The sequence below is a fragment of the Sander lucioperca genome, chromosome 21 (assembly GCF_008315115.2).
Source record: "Sander lucioperca isolate FBNREF2018 chromosome 21, SLUC_FBN_1.2, whole genome shotgun sequence".
In the NCBI taxonomy this organism is placed as follows: Eukaryota; Metazoa; Chordata; class Actinopteri; order Perciformes; family Percidae; genus Sander; species Sander lucioperca.
Genome location: NC_050193.1, coordinates 26536807 through 26563547, shown reverse-complemented (window position 1 = coordinate 26563547; position 26741 = coordinate 26536807). Strand labels below are relative to the sequence as shown.

General features: G+C 39.7%; 1 protein-coding gene and 1 long non-coding RNA gene across 4 annotated transcripts in view; one reads left to right on the top strand and one right to left on the bottom strand.

Moving 5' to 3' along the window:
* LOC116065206 (interferon-induced very large GTPase 1-like) overlaps positions 1-25101 on the top strand; it is a 48406-nt gene extending 23305 nt beyond the window's left edge. Inside the window, exons 6-15 of one of the 3 annotated variants that reach the window (XM_035996473.1) lie at positions 3577-3611; positions 3953-4061; positions 4201-4332; positions 6225-6259; positions 8729-8837; positions 8970-9197; positions 14829-14863; positions 19548-19659; positions 19777-19811; positions 19917-25101. In XM_035996473.1, the coding sequence (XP_035852366.1) occupies positions 3577-3611; positions 3953-4061; positions 4201-4332; positions 6225-6259; positions 8729-8837; positions 8970-9197; positions 14829-14863; positions 19548-19659; positions 19777-19811; positions 19917-24695 (5609 nt within the window). In that variant the 3' untranslated portion in view covers positions 24696-25101. The remainder of the gene's footprint in view (positions 1-3576; positions 3612-3952; positions 4062-4200; positions 4333-6224; positions 6260-8728; positions 8838-8969; positions 9198-14828; positions 14864-19547; positions 19660-19776; positions 19812-19916) is intronic. The other 2 variants (XM_035996475.1, XM_035996474.1) reach the window with 2 other exon arrangements.
* On the bottom strand, positions 16660-17076 carry LOC116065360. Its single transcript, XR_004108709.2, has 3 exons — positions 16963-17076; positions 16822-16891; positions 16660-16757 (listed from the first exon to the last, which is right to left on the bottom strand). It is a non-coding gene; the product is annotated as an uncharacterized LOC116065360 (long non-coding RNA).
* Positions 25102-26741: the final 1640 nt, after the last annotated feature.

Genomic DNA, 26741 nt, shown 5'->3' with positions numbered 1-26741 from the left:
CGACAGCACGGAACACACCGAACAGACTCGAGTCACTGACCTCGCCAGACTGTCCGACGGCCGATTATCGGGCTGGTGTGTAACTGCTTTTAAGTTAACCGAGGACCCGCTATAAACTATGTTGTACAGCGATGAGCAGCTTTACAGCTTCCTCAAGTTTAACCCAACTTAAAGTGCCCATATTATGAAAAAAACACTTTTTCTGGGATTTGGGGTGTTATGTTGTGTCTCTGGTGCTTCCACACTCATACAAACTTTGAAAAAAATCCACCCATGCTGTTTAGAGTGAGATACAGTTTCTGAATGTGTCCTGCCTTCAGTCTCTGGGTGAGCTGTTCAAAATCGGCACGGCTTGTGACGTCACAAGCCGAAACGAGCAGGCTAACCGCAACATTAGCTCGTAGCGTTAGCATGCTAACGTTAATGCTAACGCTAGCACGCTACCTCGTTCTCAATAGCAAAGCACTGCTACAACACACACAAGTTCACCATAATCTACAAAAGAACTACTTACATGTGCACCCTCATTTAGAAGTCTCCCAGCTAATCCTGCCTTGTAACTGACCGAAGTTGTAGAAACAGCCTTTCTTTTACTGTCTATGGAGCTAGCTAGCTGACATGATCTACATCTGAGCTACTGGGCATGTGCAAGTGCAATCAAAGATAGTACAGAAGAAGAAGAAGAAAAGAGGTCTCACTCTGTAGCTAAAACAGAGACCAGGTGAAAAGAGGATCTGCAGCAGTGGGATAGAGCGGTGCAGTACAACAAAAATATGGTGCTTTTTGAAAATTAAACCATGTAAACCTATTCTGGTACAACCTTAAAATACAATTATGAACCTGAAAATGAGCATAATATGGCTGCTTTAATGTATACATGTGTTGGCGACAAGCACTTGATGTGAAACCAAATAGGCTTTCTCTAACAGACTTTGCATCTGTATCATACAAAGTGGCATTGACAGGATAAATTCAATTTAAAATGTAATAGTATTAAATCGTTACAAGAATTATCTTAAGAAACTTTACAGATAATTTACAAAGACCCAAAAATTTCCCACGAGCAAGCGATTCGGTAGCCTGGGTAAACCCTGACGAACTTCCGGCAAATTTGAGATTTGTTCTGCAAGTCAGTCTGGCGAAGAGCCCATTCAAGCCCATTTCCAATGTCCCCAAAATCGGAGCACCAATCACAACTGCTGAGGCGGGCTTTACACCAATCACAACCGTTGAGGCGGGCTTTACGCAACGATGATAGCGCAGCGACGGCGAGCACCTTTTTGTTTACATTCAACATGACGGCTTCTGAAGCGCAGCGTCACCCGGATCGTTGTTCTGATTGGTTGGACTATCCAATGCGCCCAGAGACATTTGAGCGGTGTCTGTTGGTGACGCCCCTTTGGAAATGAACTGTCAATGAACCTTCCCCAGACCCACTCTCAGTTACAACTGAGAAGGGTCTGGTGTCAACCAGGCTAGCAATTCGGGGCAATAGAGGAAAAACGTCCTGTTAGCCAGAAACCTCAGACAGACCCACACTCTTTGTGGGTGGCATCTGTCGCTGCCGGTTTGGACACAGAAACTGATACAGATATAGAAAAATATGATTGATAATAATTATAGAAGTTGGAATGATGAACAGTGGCAGCTATAGTAACAATAAGATAGTGGAACTATGACTAGAAAAAAAGTTGTAACAGTTCAGGGCATTGCGGGGCATAGCAGGGGCGTTAAGGGGCACAGTAAGGCATAGCATGGCGTAGGGGGGCGTTGCTGAAATAGTAGGGCATAGCAGGACGTAGGGGGGCGGTGCTGAAATAGTAGGGCATAGCAGGACGTAGGTGGCGGCCACCTAAGCTGGGGTACCCTACCGCCTTAACTAGGTCGTCAAAAAAAAAGAATCCGCTCCACAAAAGGCTGTCAAGTGCTATTGTCCGAGATGGACAATAGCGCGGACGCGCTTCACACGGCAAGCGGGAAATGACGTGGTCTTTCGCTGTCTGGAGGATAACTAGCCAGTTGATATCGCGCGTGTGTGTCCGTGAGAACAATCGCCATTTCACCGTCGCGTGTGCGTCGGAGTTTGTCAACAAATGTGGTCAGCTGGGGCATGCCCGGGCGGAGACGGGGTGATGGACTTACCGGAGCGTTGGCATACGGTGGGCAGAGAGCATTTATATATGTTTCTCTGTCCTGTTCTACACATCAGTGAGGCTTTCTTCTCTTGTTTCAACGAAGTGAATACATGACAAATTGATTGGAACTATCCATCACCTCTCGCGCGTGGATTCTCAATGTCCCGGCTGTTGCCCGGTCTTTGAGACACAGCTGTTGTCCGAGTGTGTGAAGCTATGGGCTGAGCTCTGTTATCTCAGCGCAGTTTTGGAGAAGAGTTGTCGGGCAAAGTGGAAGAGTGTGTGTCACGGAGGAGAATGGGAGCAATGCCAGTAAAATTAAATTAAACTAGCAAAAGTGGATTTGGACACGCCCTAAATGCACCTGCGCCAGGCGCTTCACGCACGTGCACTTAGATTGTTAAAATAGGGCCCGCTATCTCTAATTGATGAAGAGGAGATGCATTTTGCTGAACAATTAACTTTCTCAATACACAATTAATTATTGCAAAATAAATCTCAACTAAATATGCTAAACCTGGAATAGTTAACTGACCAAATGATGTATTTTATGCTTTATTTGTTGATCCTTTAGAGGAGGTTAACCTTTAGGTTGGAAACCACTGGATTCTAACTGTGTATAAAGTAATGAAAACTAGCTCCACCTCAACCAGCTTCAACAAGAAAATGCCTCTTCTATATTGATGTATCAGTATTAACAATCTAATACTGTCATTTATAATACTATATCAGTTACAGGGGGCATTTTTTCTGCAGGACAAGTAGGCTACTTTTATTAAAAATGATTTTGAATGAGAACCTTTTCTTGAAATGAATATGAATGAGTACAGAATAATCAAATACCAGCTATCCAAACACTACTGTCCATCTGGTCACACCATCACATATTTGCCTTTACATACACACTGACATCTTCTTTCATGTTACAGCCCTCACCTACATGTCTCTGTCATTATGATGTATCTGTCCTCACTTTGTCTGTTTATTTGTGTCCACCTCTCAGTCTGACCAAGTATATCACGTACAGTATATTTGTACATCCCAGAGGCTAACACAGAGCATCACTGGGTGATTTGAGGATACAGTTGTACTTAAACATTTGACTTTTGTTCGAGAGCAAAAATAAATACGTTAACTGTTGTGTGAATATCACCTATTGCTTTGAGTGCACACAGTGTTTTAAGAAATCATGATTTTTATTTAATGTTTGTGCAAAAGCAACTGAGAAGAACTATAAAACTTCAATATTTCATTCTGGCCTAAATGTTATATTGTGGTGAGATTGTGTCCCTTCCAACCCTGGTAACATTGACTCCAGAATTATTTTATAATCCAACGTTGAATTGTATTAAATATAATGAACATAGGATGGTTAGCTAATCCAATGTTTTTATTTTTATTTTGATCCTGTTCAATCTGTGTTTCTCATGTAACTCTGCAGTAGAGGAGTTGGAGGAGAATTCAGCTGAAATCAAGGTAAAGATGAGATTGTTTCACCTTCATTAGTGATCATCATTATAGAGCAGCATCTGATTTCTAAAACTAACTCTATTTTCTGAGGTTAGTCAGATCAGATTTGAAGTCTCACACCTGAATAAACATTTCTTCACAGACAATGATTTAAACTGTACATATAATTTGACCTGTTTTTTTCTAGTCTTTTACTGAATTGGTGCATCACTGTGTGATATTGATTTGAGTGTTGTACATTCATCTTGTCGCTGTTTTCTTGTCTCACTTACTAATGAAGACATTCTTAATCTCAGATGCTCTAACCAGGTGAACTAAAGGTTAAATGAAATGATGTGTTTTCTTAGTGTGATCCAGTGAATGAACCTGGTGAAGGTGAACACTCAGAGAAGAATGATGACAACACAGGAGGAGAGTCTGAAATCACATCTGTATCATCTGCAAACAATGAGAAAGGTAATATTTTAATGAAAAATGTCATTCTACAGTAACATTGATTTTAAAAGTAATTTATTTTAATTCCAACAGTGTCAATAAAATAGGGAACAAACTAATTAAGCTAATGTGATATTTGCTGGCTTTGACCCTTCAACAGGAGAGGCTGATGAAGTTAAAGATGTCAGCAATGAAAGCAGCAGTAAGATGACTGAGGGGTCGATGGAGGAGAGTGACGCAGTGAAGGACACAAGTCCAACCTCTCAGACTGTTTCAACAGCAACCAAAAAACGTGAGAATGACCTTATTGTCTTTATTGTTGCATTGCATTTCTGCAAAACTAAAGTAAAAAATAAACACACTATGTGTCATTGATGAAGAGGAGCTGCATCTAGCTGCTGCAATTAACTTTTTCAATACACAAATCATTATTGCAAATAAATCTCAACTAAATATGCTAAACCTGGAATAGTTAACTGACCAAATGATGTATTTTATGCTTTATTTGTTGATCCTTTAGAGGAGGTTAACCTTTAGGTTGGAAACCACTGGATTCTAACTGTGTATAAAGTAATGAAAACTAGCTCCACCTCAACCAGCTTCAACAAGAAAATGCCTCTTCTATATTGATGTATCAGTATTAACAATCTAATACTGTCATTTATAATACTATATCAGTCACAGGGGGCATTTTTCTGCAGGACAAGTAGGCTACTTTTATTAAAAATGATTTTGAATGAGAACCTTTTCTTGAAATGAAGTATTTTCCTTCATCACTTGAAAGTAATGTAAAACAAAACAAAGAGAGTACAGAATAATCAAATACCGGCTATCCAAACACTACTGTCCATCTGGTTACACCATCAAATATTTGCCTTTACATACACACTGACATCTTCTTACATGTTACAGCCCTCACCTACATGTCTAGGCCATTATAATGTATCTGTCCTCACTTTGTCTGTTTATTTGTGTCCACCTCTCAGTCTGACCAAGTATATCACGTACAGTATATTTGTACATACTCCCTTCTGTATGAGCAGGCTATTGTCCCTCTATGACAGTGGTTCCCAACCTTTTTTCCTTGGCGCCCCCCCTACTTATGTCTAAGAAAAGCTGAGCCCCCCCTCCGAAACCAAAGGTGAGGTAACTTTCCCTTACTTTCTTTTTTGATACAGAGGAGTTATCAGCACTTTTACGTTTCTCCGCCATGTTTCGTTCATAAAATAGTGATGCCGTGGCGGCAGGAAAAACGAGGATGATAGCAGCTAGCAGCTGACCTGATGACAGCAGGTCCCAGGTTAAAGGTCCCGGAGGTTTGGCCTACTAAGTAGCCTGCCTACAAGTTTAAGCGAGAAGAAAAACATATAGTTTTATACAGACTTTTGTATACATTATATATTCTAGTGTATTATCATAATTTCTTTAACATGTGCAAATATTTTTTTTTTTACCTCAACCTCAAACCAGATAAAGACTTGCGCCCCCCCTGTGATCTTTGCCGCCCCCCTTAGGGGTCCCCGGACCCCAGGTTGGGAACCACTGCTCTATGATGTCTGCCTGGTCCATGTAACTGTGGTAGCTAAAGCTCAGTATCTCCTCCAGCTGTGTACAGTTTTTGATGGCTGAGAAGTTGCATCTCTAAACTAAATTTGACAACAAGTTGCACCAAGACTTGAAGATGAACATTTTACATATAAGGATTTACAAAATAAGGAACTGTTAAACACGTCTTGAGAGTTATACAGATCATTAGAAAAACCCTTTAGTCCACATTGATCCCAGAGGCTAACGCAGAGCATCACTGGACCATTTGAGGATACAACTGTACTAAACATTTCACTTTTGTTCAAGAACAACAAGAAATACATTAACTGTTGTGTGAAAAACACCTATTGCTTTGAGTGCACACAGTGTTTTAAGAAATCACGATTTTTATTTAATGTTTGTGCAAAAGCAACTGAGAAGAACTATAAAACTTCAATGTTTTATTCTGGCCTAAATGTTATATTGTGGTGAGATTGTGTCCCTTCCAACCCTGGTAACATTACCTCCAGATAAAAAATGGAAGTTAACACTGAAATTTAGTAAATATAATGAACCATGAATGATGGTTAACTAATCCAGTGTTATGTTTTTAAATCATGATCCTGTTCAATCTGTGTTTCTCATGTAACTCTGCAGTAGAGGAGTTGGAGGAGAATCCAGCTGAAATCAAGGTAAAGATAAGATTGTTTCACCTTCATTAGTGATCATCAGTGGTGGAATGTTACTAAGTACATTTACTCAAGTACTGTATTTAAGTACAAATTTCAGGTACTTATACTGTACTTGAGTCTTTTCTTTTCATGCCACTTCCTACTTCTACTTCGCTACATTTCAGAGAGAAATATTGTACTTTTTACTGCACTATGACAATCTGACAGCTTTCGTTACTAGTTACCAGAGATGGGGACTCGAGTCTGAGACTAGGACTCGAGTCGCACTTAAGTCGCACAAACAGCTGACTTCAGACTTGACTCGGACTCGACCCAAAAGACTTCAGACTTGACTCGGACTCGATCCAAAAGACTTCAGACTTGACTCGGACTCGACCCAAAAGACTTCAGACTTGACTCGGACTCGACCCAAAAGACTTCAGACTTGACTCGGACTCGACCCAAAAGACTTCAGACTTGACTCGGACTCGACCCAAAAGACTTCAGACTTGACTCGGACTCGAGCTTCGAGCCTCGTCAACAACCTGTTTTCATACAATTATTGCTTTTTAAATCTAAATGTATTAATGTATTTCTATTTTCTTTTATTGGCGCATATACGGGGAAACGTATGACGAGCTGTATGCCCCCTGCCCTTTGCCACAATGTGCAACGTAATGCATGCGCCTATGTGCGCGCACATATCAAAAAATGCATTGCAGATGGCGACATCAAGTCCTCCTGGAGTTGTGCCTTTTGTCATTAGTTTAGCTTTCAATAACTTGGTAAACAGTGGCAGTAAGCGAGCAGCTACATGCAAGGTGTGTGGCACCAAGATAAATGATGCCGGATCAACGACGTCGGACTTCATCAGGCATCTCAAAACGTATCCAGATAGGTCAGTCACTCACACGCTAATGTGAAAGAGACGTTACATTTAGCATACTATATCGTCACAGGTAACAAGCTAACCATCGCAAAGTATTGTGCTAATGCTGGTAACAGGCAAATAGTATCTTTATAGTTAGTAGTCGCTGAGGCTAAGAAATCCATGGCGCACAGGAGGCGGGACGCACGGATCCATCTCCCCAGGAACAAACGCTGTGTCGGGTGGGCAAACTCAGGTGATGCGTAATTGATCCCGTGAATGATTTGTAGACTATTAAGTGAACAAGGTGTACCCGGTCCACCAAACACTGGGCCGTCTTGACTGTCTTAATTCTGCACATATTTCTGTTAAGGTAGTCCTATTTACTATATCATTATTTCACCCATGCGTGGCGCAGCGGATCCGTGCGCACTGTCACCTGCTGTGGAGACGCTGGCCTCACTAACCTCTCCTCCTCTGAGTCGGGTCTCCCTCGCGCTGGACTCGGTTTAACTGAGCGTACTAACACTTAGAAAATAAATGGCATTACATCAGTGAGTTCAAACTGCTTATTGTGCGTAATTTGGACTGACACTGAGATGCATGTTGTTCTGTAACTGGTGTGGCGCTGCCACTTTTCTCTTGATTTCCACTTCGACATTTTTTTGAGTGAAAGAGACGTTACATTTAGCACATATCATCACAGGTAACAAGCTAACCATTGCAAAGTGTTGTGCTAATGCTGGGAACATGCAAATTGTATCTTTATAGTTGTATCCATATGATGTGACAGCTACAGGACATGCTTTGAATTCTTAAGATTTAACAATACAGTGTTAGGGACAGATCAGATGGCCAGAGACTTGACTTGGACTTGACTTGGACTCATGGCAAAAGACTTGAGACTTAACTTGAACTTGCCCCTCAAAGACTTGAGACTTGACTTGGACTTGCAAAAAATGACTTGTGAACATCTCTGCTAGTTACTTTGCCAATTAAGATTTTTGCACAAAAAACACATGTAGTTTATAAAATATGATGTTTAATTATAAATTAAACTACCCAACGATATAAAGGCCTACATTTCCAGCTGAAACGATTAGCCGATTAAACACACAACTGTTTGGATCAGTTTCTAAAATGTGAGAATTTTTCTGCATTGAGTACTTTTATTTTAATAATTTAAATACATTTTCCTGATAATACCTACATACTTTTACTTAAGTTACATTTTCAATGTAGGACTTTTATTTGTAACAGTGTTTTTTACATTGTGGTATTAGTACTTTTACTTGAGTAAAGGATCTGAATACTTCTTCCACCACTGGTGATCATCATTATAGAGCAGCATCTGTTTTCTACAACTACTTCCACTTTCTGAGGTCAGATCAGATTTGAAGTCTCACACTTGAACAAACAGTTCTTCCCAGATGAAGATTAAAACTGTGCATATAATTTGACCTGTTTTTTTGTAGTCTTTTACTGAATTGGTGCATCACTGTGTGATATTGATTTAAGTGTTGTTGCTGTTTTCTTGGCTCACTTACTAATGAAGACATTCTTAATCTCAGATGCTCTAACCAGGTGAACTAAAGGTTAAATGAAATGATGTGTTTTCTTAGTGTGATCCAGTGAATGAACCTGGTGAAGGTGAACACTCAGAGAAGAATGATGACAACACAGGAGGAGAGTCTGAAATCACATCTGTATCATCTGCAAACAATGAGAAAGGTAATATTTTAATGAAAAATGTCATTGTACAGTTACATCGATTTCAACAGTAATATATTTCAATTCCAACAGTGTCAAGGGAACTAACTAATTAAGCTAATGTGATATTTGCTGGCTTTGACCCTTCAACAGGAGAGGCTGATGAAGTGTCAGGTTCAGGGAACAGAACTCAAGCGCAGACTGGAGTAGCTGGTAAAGAAACTTATTTTATTGAAGCTGCGAGCGTGGGCTGGAAGAAGGAGTGCTGGATCCGAAGATGGCTGGGCTGGCTGATGTGGTGCTGGGCTGCATTCCTCAGTGCGGCTGCAGACTTTATGTTCCAGCGCATGGCGTGGCTATTGGCAGCAGAGGATTCTGAAGGTGGGTTATTTATGAGAACAGAGATCTTCCAGTTAGTAACATCAAGGAACGGAGCAGACAGTTAAGTACAAAAGCAAGAAACTAGACATGATACAAAGCTCGAAGGCTGGTGAATAAGCATACTCAGGGGTAAGCAACAATCCAGCAGGGAGAGGAAAGTCAGACTGGTATTTGAAGGCAGATGATGAGCAGGATGAGTTGCAGGTGCGCTGATTGGGTCCGTGTACTTGGCGGCCAACGGATTTTCGTTTTGAAAGGAAAAAAACGAAAACGAAAAAAGGACAGTTTCCCAATTACCATTAGTAAATAGGAAAACAAAAAACGGAAAACAACCCATTATTCGTTTTTTGTTTTGATATTACAAAAACGGAAAACGAAAAACAATCTCGTTATCCGATTGTCTTTGATGTATTTGTAGATGAAACTCGGAAATTAAAATGTGTGTATAAATCTTATTCCTTTGTCAGTACCCGATCCGTACCGCCTGTAAAATCAGTTCTGTGCACTGCCTGATCAGTTCTACGCTTGCGCGAACACCGGCAAACTTCACAGCTCTATGCACGCATTGGCGTAAGGATGTTTGGACATTCCCGGTTACCGGAAGAAAACATTAGACAGTGACAGTAGACCGTTATGATGGCAGAGATGAAGTTTACAAGGTGTTTGCTGGAGTTGCCTAAAGTATCTGTTAATGATATACAGAGGGTCGTCCGGCCATCCAGTACAACACCATGTAGCAAATTAAATAAAGGCTTCAAATTTTACGTTTCATCATTTCTTTGCAACTTTGAAGGTAATTTGCTAACGCTAGCTAGCCTGAGCTAGAAGCCTTGCTTTGGTGTTTTAAGTCATGACTCCGTCCTGCTTCAGGTTAACCATGCTTTTAATAAAGTTTAAGCATGTGTATACCTCTCACTTCATGTGTTTGTACTTTTATGAAAGTATCAGGTAAAAACAGGGCTACAAATGAGATCTCTGTGAGAGACCAGCTAACTCCTAGCAAACTATTATGTAGCTCAATTCCGGTCACTTTACTGTATTTGTATTTGTTTAGTATTTGGTTTAGAAGCCTTTATTGGTGATTTTTTTACTGTACAAAGTCCTGCTACATACGTACATAGCTAGCTATATATGCTCCGCTATGTCGCGTTAGCAAGCAGCTACAATAGTTAGCTATGAGTATGCTAACGTTAGATTGTAGTGGAACGAAGCAGCACTTTCTAACGTCAAAAATCGCAGACCAAACACTACACAATCGGACATGTTTCAGCAGGAATGTGACCCGGAATTGGGGAGAATTTAACAACATTGCCAGCTAAGATGACCGTTAGCATGTAGCTACTATAGTGTTTACTGCCGTTAGCATGTAGCTACTATAGTGTTTACTGCCGTTAGCATGTAGCTACTATAGTGGTATACAGTGGTGGTGGCTGGGAGAGCTGTCATCCCATCTTCAAAAGGACACTTATTTACGTTTACACTTCTTCGCATTAATAATAGACAGTCTATGGTTATTAGTCAAGACGAAGTATTAAAGGTAAAAACATTAACGTAAACAAAACAACAACGATGTCGCTACACGGTTTTGGATCAGTGACAAGTTTCGAATGTTTGTAGCTATGACTATTGTATAATAAAGATTTAATAAAAAAGTTGTAATGTTTGGTCGCACAGGGACATTGTTAGTTTTCTACTACGTAATTATGCGCATGCACAGAATGGATCTTACAGGCGGTACTGGCCAATAAATGCGGGTCTTGGCGTGGCGGGAGTAACTTCCGGGTCACGAAAAAATACCAACGCAAAATTAAGGAATACGACTTATACACACGTATTTTAATTTCCGAGTTCCATCTACAAATACATCAAAGACAATCGGATAACGAGATTGTTTTTCGTTTTCCGTTTTTTAATATCAAAACAAAAAACGAATAATGGGTTGTTTTCCGTTTTTTGTTTTCCTATTTACTAATGGTAATTGGGAAACTGGCCGTTTTTCATTTTGTTTTTTTCCTTTCAAAACGAAAATCCGTTGGCCACCAAGTACACGGACCTGATTGGGATTGGTGCCAGGTGTGGGGAGAGTCAGCAGGGGGGCGTGTCCACACACTGTGGAACATGAAGGTGGAAACAGGGGTCCGTTTCAGGAAGGAGGTTTAACAAACTCTGAGTCTAACCCTGATGTCTGAGTTGATTTACCCTGAGATGGGAAACTCTGAGTTTTCAGTTCCAGAACAGCTGATATGAGTTGGTTCAATCAACTCGGAGTAGGTTGACTCAGAGCTAAGGGCGTGCACAACCACAATAAAAAGGCAGCATGAATTGAGCAATGATACTATGATTCACCATGGTAACAATCATAAACAAACGGGTCGGCGGAAATACTCATGCGCGCAATCAGCGAGTTTGAACATGCAGTTTGTTTAAAAAGCAAGACGGCGGCTGCTGCTGCTGCAAAAGAGAGAGAATTGTGTGGGAGAAAATTGCTGCTCGAGTCAATGCGTAAGCATTAACAGTGTATTAATTTCATATTTAATCACAATTAACTTATAATATTACTGGTGAAAACTGGAATTGTATTACACCTATAATTTCATTTAGGTGCAATCCTGTGGGCGAAAAAGTAAGCTACTAGGCTACTATATCCCATTCTGAGGCTGCAGCACCATGATCATTAACAGAACTATAATGTATAATAATGTATTTCTTTTTGATGGCTCTCAGTGGTTTGTGTCCAGGGAACACTACAAAAACGTTTAAAAAACGTTTCAGAGCGAGGCACACTTTTCTGACGACTCTGCATACAGTGGCTTCACTATTACAGTATGATCCGCATCACCAATGTTATAAAGAAAACTGCCGTTTGCAAAAAACATAATGCGACACAAAGAATCTGCTGGGATGTTAAAGTGCCCATATTATGAAAAAATCACTTTTTCTGGGATTTGGGGTGTTAGGTTGTGTCTCTGGTGCTTCCACACACATACAAACTTTGAAAAAAATCCATCCATTCTGTTTAGAGTGAGATACAGTTTCTGAATGTGTCCTGTCTTCAGTCTCTGGGTGAGCTGTTCAAAATCGGCACGGCTTGTGACGTCACAAGCCGAAACGAGCAGGCTAACCGCAACCATTAGCTCGTTAGCATGCTAACGCTAATGCTAACGCTAGCATGCTACCTCGTTCTCAATAGCAAAGCACTGCTACAACACACACAAGTTCACCATAATCTACAAAAGAACTACTTCCATGTGCGCCCTCATTTAGAAGTCTCCCAGCTAATCCTGCCTTGTAACTGACCGAAGTTGTAGAAACAGCCTTTCTTTTACTGTCTATGGAGCTAGCTAGCTGACATGATCTACATCTGAGGTACTGCACATGTGCAGTGCAATCAAAGATAGTACAGAAGAAGAAGAAGAAGAAAAGAGGTCTCACTCTGTAGCTAAAACAGAGACCAGGTGAAAAGAGGATCTGCAGCAGTGAGAGAGAGCGGTGCAGTACAACAAAAATATGGTGTTTTTTGAAAATTAAACCATGTAAACCTATTCTGGTACAACCTTAAAATACAATTATGAACCTGAAAATGAGCATAATATGGCTGCTTTAAAGCATGTCCACGATGGTGGATGTTACAGATATAAGGACGGATAAGGTATATCTGATGGACTGAAAAAAACCAACTCTGAAATCGGTTATCTGGAAATGAAAATAGGCCTACATCTAGTCGGGACTCAATCATCTCCTGACGTAAATTCTCTGTGAAGTAATAGGCTACAGCTTTTTCATCAACGGGATCGTCGACAAAAGGACATGCAATGTTTGAGAAAAAAACGTTTTATAATCTGCCTAACATAAACCAATGCGTTTTTTATTCATGCAGATAACAAACTGCATTAAAATGCACCTGATAGCCTACAGACTGAATGAATGAATGTGGAAATGAGAGAGAAGAAACCTCTGGGTTTCTCGAAGAAAACCTGCTCCCGACCAGGTTAGGTTCACAGACTCAGTTACCATAGTAACTGACTCTGAGTTTAAGTTACCTCTCTTTCTGATACCAAAATCCCAGAGTTTCCCTCATCTCGGGGTTAACAAACTCAGAGTTTTCACTAAACCTGAGGCCTGTACTACGAAGCAAGATTTGGCGTTAACGAGCTAACTTCAGGTTCCACCCAGGGTTTTCTGTATCACGAAGGTGGATCACTTGTTACCGGGTTAAATCACCGTGGTAACTTATGCTGAACTCCTAACCTGGTCGGGAGCAGGTTATGTTGGAGATTAGAGATCAACCGGTGTAAAAGTACCGCCTACTGACCAATCAATACTCGATTGATAACGGCGTCACCGTTCTTATAGAAGATCAGGTGGAGCTCAGTGTGCGGAGAGAGAGAGGGAGAGAGAGAGAGAGGGAGAGGGGGAGAAAGGGGTGCGCACATAAAAGTTAAAACATTTGGAGACCGACAACCCCGTTAGCATTCCCTGATGGGTATATTTATGAAATACATAGATTGTAATGGGAGGGAATTACATATCGGCTCGGCTTCTTGAGCCGTGTGTTGCCAATGCGCACATCAGTTTGAATTATGTTTTTATATATTGTATTTGCTCTCACGATGGCTTCCCACTGCAAGGGTTGCAACTGAAATAATAGGCTAAAGCAACGGTAGTTTATGGAAAGTGCACAAGTGTAATTATGGTCAGATCTTGTGCCTGACTGATGGGGAAGATATTGATAAGCATTGTGATTTACACATTTACAGCGTCTGCTATTTTCTGCCAGCTTTCCCTCCTTGCTTTGGCAGCAGCGACTGTGTTGCGTTTAGCCTGGATTATATGTTTAAATTGCTGATAAATTTGCATGATTATGGTCTACTCCTCCTGTGTGAAATATGCTGCTCTAGTTTTGTCCATGTTTGTGATTGGACATATACGGAGTGATCACCGACCCTTTTATGTGAACGCGCGCGTCTCTAGATTGGAAAAACCTGGGTTGACTGAACTAGTTGATAACCAGCTGAAAGAAATCCAGGACATGTTGATCTTGATTCGTAGTACAGGCCTCTGCTTTCTGAAACGGACCCCAGAAACACAGACAGAGAGATAAACAAAAAAAACACACACAAAATACATGCCAGGCATAACAAAATGAAGAAATAAGCCAAAACACATTCACACACACTGTTTATGTGATTCAGATTTCAGATCATTATAAAAACCCTTTAGTCCACATTGATCCCAGAGGCTAACGCAGAGCATCACTGGATCATTTGAGGATACAACTGTACTTAAACATTTGACTTTTGTTTTTAGAGCAACAAGAAATACATTAACTGTTGTGTAAAAACATCTATTGCTTTGAGTGCACACAGTGTTTTAAGAAATCACGATTTTTATTTCATGTTTGTGCAAAAACCTGAGAAGAACTATAAAACTTCAATATTTCATTCTGGCCTAAATGTTATATTGTGGTGAGATTGTGTCCCTTCCAACCCTGGTAACATTGCCACCAGAATTTTGTTTTAATCCAACACTGAAATGTATTAAATATAATGAATATAGGATGGTTAGCTAATCCAATGTTTTTATTTTTATTTTGATATTGTGCAATCTGTTTTTCCTCATGTAACTCTGCAGTAGAGGAGTCGGAGGAGAATTCAGCTGAAATCAAGGTAAAGATAAGATTGTTTCACCTTCATTAGTGATCATCATTATAGAGCAGCATCTGATTTCTAAAACTAACTCTATTTTCTGAGGTTAGTCAGATCAGATTTGAAGTCTCACACCTGAATAAACACTTCTTCACAGACAAAGATTTAAACTGTACATATAATTTGACCAGTGTTGCCACAGTTACTTTGAAAAGTAATTTAGTTACTTTACAGATTACTTGATTTTAAAGGTAACGAAGTTAGATTACAAGTTACTTTATTAGTTACATTCAACAACTGCCGACAACACCCCCGCAGCCTCAACATAAAAATGACAACCAGTTTACTTGTTTATTATGGCACGAAAGAGAGCGAGTCAACCGTGTTAAGGGCAGCATTTCCTCTACAACATACTGCCCGACCAACTTCTTCAACTCTCCCCCACTTACTGGTTTTGCACCGAAGTCCAGCTTTGTTGTTTGGGTGGTGGGGGACCTCCTGCTCTCTGCTTCACACCACCTGGTGGGACTTGCTCTGTAAGTTTGACTGTGCGGTGCTGCGACTCTAAATGTTTCTTCAAATTTGACGTAGTGTTTTTGTAGCTAGATAGCACCTTGTCGCCACCAGCACAGAGTGTACAACGAACCTTAATATTGCCATCTTTAGCTGACACAAGCTCAAAATAGTGACTGTATTTCCAGCTAGAAAACGCGCATCTGTCTCCTCCCTCCATTGTTGTTTACGTTTGTGTCGCTGCGTGGTAAACGTGACCTGTCCACATGCTGAAAACGTATGGAACGGCAAAAAGCTCACATTACGTCACTTTCCTACCTGTTTTGAACGGTCAGGACGTCGTTTTTTACTTCGTCTAATGACAAAACGCCGTAAAAAGCGCCGTGGAATGCTCATCTAACGCCGCTTTTTACGTGGCTCAGTACGCGTAACATAACACGTCAAAAGACACGTAGTATATATGATAATGAGCTCCACCCTGTCTTTTCCAAAGCCAATACATTTGGACTGTTATCACCCAATCAGTAAAGAACAACAACAGACCACATTAATCCAACCCAGCACAAGAATGAACAAAGCTCGGTGGATTTGGGAGAGTTTTTTTTTGTACAGTCTAAATATATATATATATATTATCATAAAAAAATAGCATTCATCGCAAATAAGAAGAAAAGAGAGGCTAATCAGGGGCTGAGGTCTACTGGTGGGAAGAGCAGGTGAAGGGGAAGGAGAATTAATAAAACTAAATTAAAGAAAAACAAAAGGTTCACCCAAACAAATGTGGCAGTCACACACAGTGATATCACCAAATCCAAGGGAGCACAGCACACAAAAAGGAAGGACACCACCACCCACGTCACCAGCACCACCACCAGCCTGCAGCCACTGAGGACAAACAAAAAACAAAAAACAAAGAAACAATTAACCCCAAAATATACAACAAAACATACAACAGGAAATAATTCACAAACCAGCTTAACAAAACAATTTACTTAACGCAATAATAAAGTAAAGAAAACAAAACAATTTACTTAATCAAAACAAAAAAAGTAATACAAACTAAAGGATTAACTCCAGTCATTCGGCTAAAATTAAAGAAATAAACAGGTTAAAAGTCTGATGTCGGCAATCCGCCATGCAAGCCAACTATAGCCCAAAAGCCAGCCACAACAGCGCCACCAGGCAGTAGAGACACACTGTGTAGTTCGCGGCAGAAACCAAGCTGTATATTTAACAGCAGAGAGTGGGCTGGGTAGTTAGCAGCATCGACACAACCACAGACAAAGCTGGGTAGGCAGAGCAGCAGACAAAGCAGCAGACAAAGCAGCAGCGGCCCCAATCAGCTGGTGGTGGAGTCACGTGAATCACCAGCGATAGATTTCGGCCAGCTGATGAGCGTTCCCTGTCATAGGTAGCTAAACTACATTAATCAAGGCTTTTGGGGGACTAGATTTAAGGTAGCATACCTGTTTTCAAAGTCAAACCTGCACAGGGAGAGTGAGGGAGAGAAAGACCCACACGGCAGCGGACATCTACCTGTGACCACACTAGCATTAGCTACAGGATAGCATCCGATGTAACACAGAGAGAGAGAGAAAGAAACTCACCACCGCTCGAGAGAACCCGGGCATAAATGGAGCACAGGGGACGGAGCACTCAGTCGCTACTCTGCAGTGAAAACACGCAGGCTTTAAGCATAAGGACACAATGATAAATAAACCGAAACAAGATTTCACCAGCCTACGTATCTTTAAACTTTCTCTAACAACCTGCTTTAGTTGTGGGAGTTAATGAACAGAAAACCACCTAAATGACTTTCAAAGAATATGTGTTTCACTTCCTTTAATTGTTTAATGCTATAGCCTGACAATACCCTACACCCAGTCTCAACTCTTCAAAAGTCTAAAATGTAGCAGCTTATAGGCTACTGATTGGTCTTTTTAAAAGTCCAAGTGATAACAGTTTGTTGGTGGAAACATCCCTTGTACCATTTATGGACAACTGGGGTTAAGATATGTTCTTTTGTTAACTTTTAATTTTAAACCAACAACTTTACTTGAGCTCTTAAATGAAGCCATTGTGTAGCGATACAGGTGCATTTCATAAAATTATAGTATCATGGAAAAGTTTATTTCTGTAACTTTATTCAAAAAGTGAAACTTTCATATATTCTAGATTCATCACAGAAAGTTTATCATTTCAGGCTTCTTTTTTTTAAAAATCTTGATGATTGATTCTTCTCACGTCCACATTTTTGTATTTGTTATGATATTCTAATATTTTGAGATACAGATTTGTCATTTCCATGAGCTGTACGCCTTAATCATCAAGACTAAAACAAAAAAAGGCCTTTTATGTGTAATGAATTTAGAATATATGAAAGTTTCACTTTTTGAAAAAAATAAAAATAAAAAATAAACTTTTCCACTATATTATAATTTTATGAGATGCACCAGAGTCATTTTAGGTGGCAAGTTTTGAACCTGCATCTGTTCACAACTCCATCCTTGATTAGGAGAGTGAGAGCAGATGGGAATAAGCACAGACTAACATTTCTTTTAGTAACATTTTAAAATATGTGCTTAAAATGATGAAAATGGATGGAAACCCAGCTTTCCACAGGCCAGGAAGTCCATCCACAATGTCATGAAGGTGGCTGAAAACATAATCAGATATGCTCTTTGTGGAGAAGTTCTACCAGACCAGGTTTCAAGGTGCATCATGTAGGAACACACCTGCTGTTCTGCCTCCAGTGGTCCAATCGTCTGTGCTGCTGCATCCAAACCAAGACCTGCAGAATGAAAGCTTACACACAAGTTGTGCATTTGCTGAACAGTCAGTTGCACACACCAATATAGGCTACTCCCAGTTGAAAGCCTATAATTTCACTATTTACTTTATTATCATTAGGCCACTTACTTGTACTCTCACCTACATCTCCTTGTACCTAATAATGTAGGAAGTAGGCCTAAGCATGTTGGTGGACTTGTTACATCAATACATTGTTGGTACGGATGTATACACTTTAAGTCTTTAAAGCCTGTTAAAAACGAATTTCTAGTGGGTGAGTGCCCCCTAGAGGATATATAGCATTATGTTTGGATTGTGGCTCTTCAAATCAACTGGATGGTTCTATTGGTTCTATTATGTTAATAAAAGTAGGGGGAAACACAGACGTTATTTACTTAATATGTAGCTACAATGCAGCGATATCAATCAAAACTAGCTCATTCATTTTGCGAGATGAAAGTCCGTGGTTTTAATTATTGGAGGTTGGTGCACTTATTTTACCAAGAGCGAGTTAGGACAATATCAGTGGCCTTTAGTTAATTATATCTGCAGCAAACCTTCCACAAATGATAACCTATTCAATGAAAACACAATACAGTTTATCAGCCTACAATTTTAGTTTACCGACTGCCAAACTAATAGAAAAATAGACTGTACAAAAAAAACCTCTCCTAAATCCGCCGAGCTTTGTTCATACTTGTGCTGGGTTGGATTAATGTGGTCTGTTGTTGTTCTTTACTGATTGGGTGATAACAGTCCAAATGTATTGGCTTTGGAAAAGACAGGGTGGAGCTCATTATCATATATACTACGTGTCTTTTGACGCGTTATGTTACGCGTACTGAGCCACGTAAAAAGCGGCGTAAGATGAGCATTCCACGGCGCTTTTTACGGCGTTTTGTCATTAGACGACGTAAAAAACAACGTCCTTACCGTTCAAAACAGGTAGGAAAGTGACGTAATGTGAGCTTTTTGGCGTTCCATAAAAACGTGACCTGTCATGCTGAAAACGTGACTTGTCGCATACGTGACTTCACTCCCCGAGATGCAAGAAGAAAGCAAAAATATATATTTTTACTAAGGAAAATGACAAAAATAGTAACGCACAGTGACTTGGATAAGTAACTTTAATCTGATTACTGGTTTGGAAATAGTAACGCGTTAGATTACTCGTTACTGAAAAAAGTGGTCAGAAGTAACGCGTTACTGGCATCACTGAATTTGACCCTGTTTTTATGTTTTGTAGTCTTTTACTGAATTGGTGCATCACTGTGTGATATTGATTTGAGTGTTGTACATTCATCTTGTCGCTGTTTTCTTGTCTCACTAATGAAGACATTCTTAATCTCAGATGCTCTAACCAGGTGAACTAAAGGTTAAATGAAATGATTTTTTCACTTAGTGTGATCCAGGAGATGAATCTGGTGATGGTGAACAATCAAAGAATGAAGACAACACAACAGTAGGAGGAGAATCTGAAAACAAGCCTGAACTATCTGCAACAACTGATGAAGGTAACATTTTAATAAATACTTTAATAGTACAATAACATGAACAACTCATGAATAGAGCTAGTTACAGAAACAAATTGCTCTGACCCTTTTCTAATGCAGTTCATCATTTTGCTGCAGGTAGCTCAGATGAAGATACAAGTGGAAACGAGGAGGTAAGAATACTTCATTTACTAAATCTTAAGACTATTCACTGTATATCCCGTTGTATTGTATGTTCATATTTATCATAGAGTACATGTTTATTTACTTATTTGCAGCAGTCAGTGGAGATTTCTGAAGAGATCAACAAGAAAAAAGAATATCAAAGAGAAACTGAAACACTGTTTGACCGACTTCACCTTCAAGACAAATATCAACAGAAGTTGACACCAGCAGATTTTCTTAAAATAGGTCCACCTGTGAAACAGGACCATGACACATCTGAGAAAGATCTAGCTCATACTTTTCTTCAGAGGTTGTTGATTTTAGACTACAGAGCCAGATATATTCCTGTAAGACAAGACAGTCCTGAGGTGATCCATTTAAATCCTGATCCAGAGTCTGACACTGATGAGACAGACAATGATGACTTAGATTTAGATGATCTTTTAAGAACAAATGTAGACTGTGATCAATCAAAACAGACTCATGTGCATCCAATGGATGTTCAAATGGCAGTATTTCACTGCTCAGACAGCTTTTTTAAGCAGAACATGATTACAAAGCTATCACAATGTCAGTACGCCTTACCGTTGCTTGTTCCTGACCCAGTCACAATGGATATTGACTGTCCTCTGTGGACATTCAGACAAATAAGAAAAAGCTGGAAGATAACTGAAATCAAAGATAATTCAAACATTGTCACCATGAAGAGTTTGCCCATCTGCAAAGCTGAGACAGCCATGGTGTCATTTCTCCGCCTGGGTTCACTATCTCTGTCTAAATCTCAGCTGATGAACACTTTGATCAACGACCGTCACAACACCTTCTTCCACAGAAACTGTCCAGGTAGCACCAAGTCTCGTCATCTGATGGATGGTGTGGCAGAGATTGCCTGGTACTGCCCTGCTGGAAAACCCAATGATGCCTTCACTGACTGCATTGCCTTCTGTAATCTCCATGGTGATGCTCTGTTGATTGAAAAACAGCGTGACATACTGATGGAAAAATCTTCAGTCAATGTAGTTATTGTACCAACTCTGGAAAAAGGTGACAAAAGTTCTGCAATTCTCACTGGAATCTCAGCCCTTCTCAAGTCTCCGAAGCCTCTCATTATTCTTATTGCTGATAATGATCATGGTGTACTTAAGATGAAAAAAGGAAAATACAAAATGGGTCTAAAGGACAGAAGCCTGTCAGATGTTTCTGAAGTACTTAAAAAAAGAATTGGAGACATTTTGTCTGGACCCCATGCATCCTTCCAGCTTGAAACCATGACTGAGGTCTCTGGAATCAGAGTGGATGAAGATGACAATGACTGCAAAAATGGGAAATCTGCTGCAAAGCCAATAATGAATTTGCTTAAAAAGTTGGTAGTTTCAAAGATCAAAGATGAATTTCTCCCTTGTCAAGGCCAACTGTGGCATAACTGGTGCAGAATAAACAAAGAACTGTATCACCTCAAAGGACACATTGAGAAGGAGAAATGTCAAAAGCAACAGGAACTGATGAAAATACGACAGGATCAATGCACTGCTTCTTGTAGTGACCTGATGAAGTTGTTCATTGAAAGTCTCTCATCTTTGCCATCAACAGACAAGAAGTATTTTCTGAAGTGGACTCAGATCTTAATAGATGCCCTCCCCACAAATGATCTCACTTCAATTCTCCAAAGCTATGATGGAAAGTGGTCTGAGGTCTTGGCTTTGAAGAAGGACAAGAAGCATGACAAATCTGATCTGTTAAAAAGAAAGCAAACTGAGCTTGATCAAATATCAACAGAATTACAATCAGCAACTTTTGGCTTGGAGCACATCTTTAGAGAAATGGGACAGATCTATGAAGCACACGCATCTCTGCAGAAACAAACAAAGAGGGGACAGCCTGACTGGTCTAAATACCCTGAGCTGGCTGCAGAGCTGATGATATCAGGACACCCAATGGAGCTGATGGATGGTGATGCAGGTCATGTGCCTTTGACTTGGATCTCTAGTCTTTTAGATGAAGTCATAAAGAAACTGGACGACAAGAGAGTTTTTGTTTTGTCAGTTTTAGGCGTACAAAGCAGTGGAAAATCAACAATGATGAATGCCATGTTTGGGTTACAGTTTGCAGTGAGTGCTGGCAGGTGCACCAAGGGTGCCTTCATGCAGCTGGTCAAAGTGTCAGAGGAGATGAAGAGAGACTTTCAGTTTGACTATGTTCTAGTGGTGGACACTGAAGGACTGCGTGCTCTTGAGTTGGAAGGTAACGCCACTCTTCACCATGACAATGAACTGGCAACATTTGTTGTTGGTCTGGGAAACATGACACTGATCAACATCTTTGGAGAGAATCCAGCTGAGATGCAAGATGTTCTGCAGATTGTTGTTCAGGCGTTCATGAGGATGAAGAAAGTTGAACTTTCTCCAAGTTGTGTGTTTGTTCACCAGAATGTTACAGATATTGCAGCTGCAGAGAAAAACTTGGATGGAAAGAGACGGCTGCAAGAAAAACTGGACCAGATGGCCAAACTAGCAGCCGAAGAAGAGGTCTGTGATGCTGAGTGCTTCAGTGACGTCATTGCATTTGATGTGCAGAAAGATGTGAAATACTTTGCCCAACTATGGGAGGGGAGTCCACCTATGGCTCCTCCAAATCCAGGTTACAGTGAGAGCATCCAAGAGCTGAAGACCTTCATCCTCTCTAAAGCTTCACAGTCTAAAGGGATTACTCTCTCACAATTCAAAAGCAAAATTCATGACCTGTGGAACGCCCTGATGAACGAAAACTTTGTTTTCAGTTTCAAAAACACACTTGAAATTGCAGTGTACAGAAAACTTGAGGTCCAGTATGGGAACTGGACCTGGACCCTGAGGAGCAACATGTTGACCATTGAGAACAGGCTTTATACCAGAATTGAAAATGGAAACCTTGACAAGGTAGAGTCCAATTATCTTAATAAAGAAATGAACAAAACCTATGAAGAAATCAAAAAAGCAATGACAACATACTTTGATGATGACAAAGACAAAGAAATGTTGGTTCAGTGGCGAGGACAATTTGAAAACAAAATCAAGGAGTTTCATGATGAACAAGTGAGAGGAGTTAAAAGAAAACTGGATGAAGTCATCCAGCAGAAGAATGCTTGTAAAAAGCTGGATGATAAGAAGACAGAGTTTGAAAACAAGCTGCTACAAAAGAGCAAAGAGCTCGCTCATCAGTTAAAGGACAAGGCAAAAGATGAAGAGGAACTCAAGAAGCACTTCGACTCTGTCTGGAGTGGCTGGGTTAGGGAACTAACTGCAGATACAAAACCTATTGAGGACATCAACTTGAAAGATGATCAGTCAAAGATCATTCAGGAGCTTGGTTTTGAATGGTCGCTAATTAATGCTTCTGAAAGAAGTGGCAAATACAAAAACATACCAGAAGATTGTGATTACGGTCATTATGTATCTCATTCACATTCAACCATATTTCATGAAATTGGCAAAAAAGCAAAAAAATTCTTTACGCGGAATATTCAGTTTGAAGAACAGCAACAGATCAGATCCCTTATTGACGATGTTGAAAAACAGTCGCTTGATGCAATTACGAGCAAACCTGTCGCTATAAGAGGCTACAGTTCAACTCACTTGCAAGAAGTGGCCAACAATGTGAAAAAAAAGGTCACAGCATTTGAATTAGAGATAAAATATGCTCTAAAGAAAGAGTTTACAGTTGATCTCTTACTGTATGTGTTTCATAGAGCAGAGAGTTGGCTTTCAGAGTCCCACAAGAAATTTAAAGGAAACAATGATGCACTCAGTTACGTAGAAAGTAAGAAAATGCAATATTACAACATTTTCAGAAGCTTCTGCAAAGGAAGCTCATCTGTGGTTGTGCTTGGAGAACTGATGTGTGAAAAACTGAAGGTTTCCACTGTTGAGGCTGTCTGTAACAAGACTGCCATTGATCTCGCTGGAGAGATGAAGTGCACTTTCCCAGCATTCAGTGGGAACAGGCTGAACTTGGAGAAACATTTGTTGAAGTCACTGGCTGAGAAAGAAGACTTTGATGGTTTTATCACCTACATCAGACACCCAAGGAACCAAGTAGAGGCCTTTATAAAAGAGGAAGTACAGAAATACATCTTCACAGACAACAAAGATAAAGCACGGAATATACTCAAGAAAAATGTTGAAGACATCAAAAACCTTCTGAGTCGAGCTTTATTTACTGCTACAGAGAAAGTCAAAAAACAAAGAGGAGACCCAGACATGTGGGTGAAGGAATTTTCCAGTTTGTTAAAAGATCAGCTAACATTCAACACCATCTGTTGTCAGAACCTCAGTGACATAAACAATTTTGACTTTCTAAAAGAAGAGACAGAGAAAGGCCTTGTATCTGTCATAGAGGAAGTGAGCAGCCTCTCACTGGATAAGATGGAGGAATTCAGGATGAAGCCTGATCAAATCCTCATTGATCAGCTGTGTAACTGTTGCTGGGTAACGTGTCCATTCTGTGCAGCTGTTTGTACCAACACATTGAAAGATCACAGTCCTGGTGATCACAGCGTGCCCTTTCATCGATCTACTGCAGTCAATGGTATTCACTACAGAGACACAGAGATACTGAGTGTTGAGTTCTGCACAACAAAAGTTGCAAGTGATGGAAGTTTTTACCCTGGTGAAGATCCAGAAGAGCTCATTCCCTTTAAAGAGTACCGAACTGCTGGACCAAGGCATGCTAACTGGAGAATCACCCCTGATGAGTCTGAGCTGAAATATTGGACATGGTTTGTGTGTCGATTTAAGAAGCAACTGGAAGATCACTATAAATTAAAATTCCAGGACTATGGTGAAATTCCCAGTGAGTGGAAAAACCACTCTAAAGAAGAAGCTATCAAAAGTCTGGATGATATGTTCAACCTGTGAGTGAGCCAACACAACAACAACCCTGCTGAAAATCATAATGATACTTGTTTTCCAACACATCCTCATACCTAAACGACAAAATTTCTGCACAACAACTGTTGCAAGTGATGGAAGTTTTTACCCTGATCGACATTCAAATCGGAGTATTCCTTACAAAAAGTATCAAAGTGCTGGGGAGAAGTATGCTACATGGCAGATTACTGCTGATGAGTCTAAGCTGACATACTGGAAATGGTTTGTCTGTCGATTTCAAAAACAACTGGAAGATCACTATAAATTAAAATTCCAGGGAAGAGGAGATATTCCCAGTGAGTGGAGAAAACACAGTAAACAAGAAGCTATTGAAAGTCTGGATGACATGTACAATCTGTGAGTGAGCCAGAAACAACCACGACCCTACTCAAAGTAACAGCTGTTTAAAAGAAATATCAATTATTTATTTGATTAAAGTGCAACAATAGCAATAATGAAGATAAAGTGATTCTAAAATTAATGAAACAGCCACCGTCTATAATTTATGTATTTAAAAAGAATTAAGTAGAGAGTGAGGTGCAGTATAACATTAAGAGAAAGGATTCCTGAAAATGTCCTGAAGCAAAGAACAGCGTTTGATTTAAGTTTTCATTGGAATGTATTTTCTTTATTTTACAAGATGATCAAAACGTGTATGTGAATATAGAAAAAGTTATTCAAAGAAGGAATGGAGTGTCTAAGTTGTCATATTACATATAATGGATGTATTTTTCATTCCTCTATAAACAGGGATGTAAGTGAAGATTTTACTTTAGTTTTTACCTTTTTACTTTTATGTGAACATCTCATTAAACAGACATGAGATGAAACTTCTGAGTGGGCTTAGAAAAAAGATCAGTGTATTTAATTATTTCTGAGATAGTTTTAGTCATCCAAAGATGTGTATTTTTTAAATACAAGATGCATGACAATCACGGAAGGCTTGTATCATGTGGACGCGCTGACAGTTTTGTCATTACTTAGAATTCCTCATGGGGGAGACAGAAACTACGCGCTATAGCTTTAAAGAGTGAAGAAAGGTGAAGGATGTTGAGCTGAGACAAGTTGAAAGATGTGTAATTAAATTCATTCAAAACAGGAGATCTCATTAAAAGACATAACACACAACAAGTTTAGCATTGATACTAATTTAGTTTTATATAAATGTCTCTGTAATTTTATTTTTTGTAAACTGTTTTTGAGGGGTTTTAAAAGAATTTATGTAACATAACTAATATAAAGAATGAGTTATAAGGTGGACTTATGAGATTGTTTGATGAAGTTTATTGATTATAAAAAATACATAAAACGTATAAGTGAGACTTCTACATAAAAGGTAAAGAGCTGTGAGAAGTTGATGGATAGTGTAAAAGAGAATGAAATCCTTTTCATTTGTTTTGTCCACCTTTTAGCTGTTGTCCAACTTCTGAAAATTGTTTTTACACAAGCATTTATCTTCATATTTAGTTTTTTATGTTGTTATTTGTTTACTACTTTGTATGTTTTTCTCCAAGATGTTGAACGATGCTTTATGTTTCCTAAGTACTTGGAATATTCAACTATTTTATACTTCATCTAATTTTAAATGATCTTTTTACTGCTACTTATCACTGCTACTACTACCATATAAACCATCCAAATACGCTAAAGTTAGCCATGGCGTTCCTCAAGGCTCAGTGCTTGGACCAATTCTATTCTCTTTATATATGCTTCCTCTAGGCAATATTATTAGGAAACACTCAATTAACTTTCACTGTTACGCAGACGACACCCAATTATATCTGTCAATCAAGCCAGACGAAAGCGGTCAGTTAGCTAAACTTCAAGCGTGCATTAAAGATATAAAATCCTGGATGACCCACAATTTTCTGATGTTGAACTCAAACAAAACGGAAGTTATTGTGCTGGGACCCAAGCACCACCGAACTTCATTATCTAAATATATAGCTACCCTAGATGGTATTGCCCTGGCCTCCAGCACTACTGTCAGAAATCTAGGAGTCATTTTTGACCAGGATCTATCCTTTAACGCCC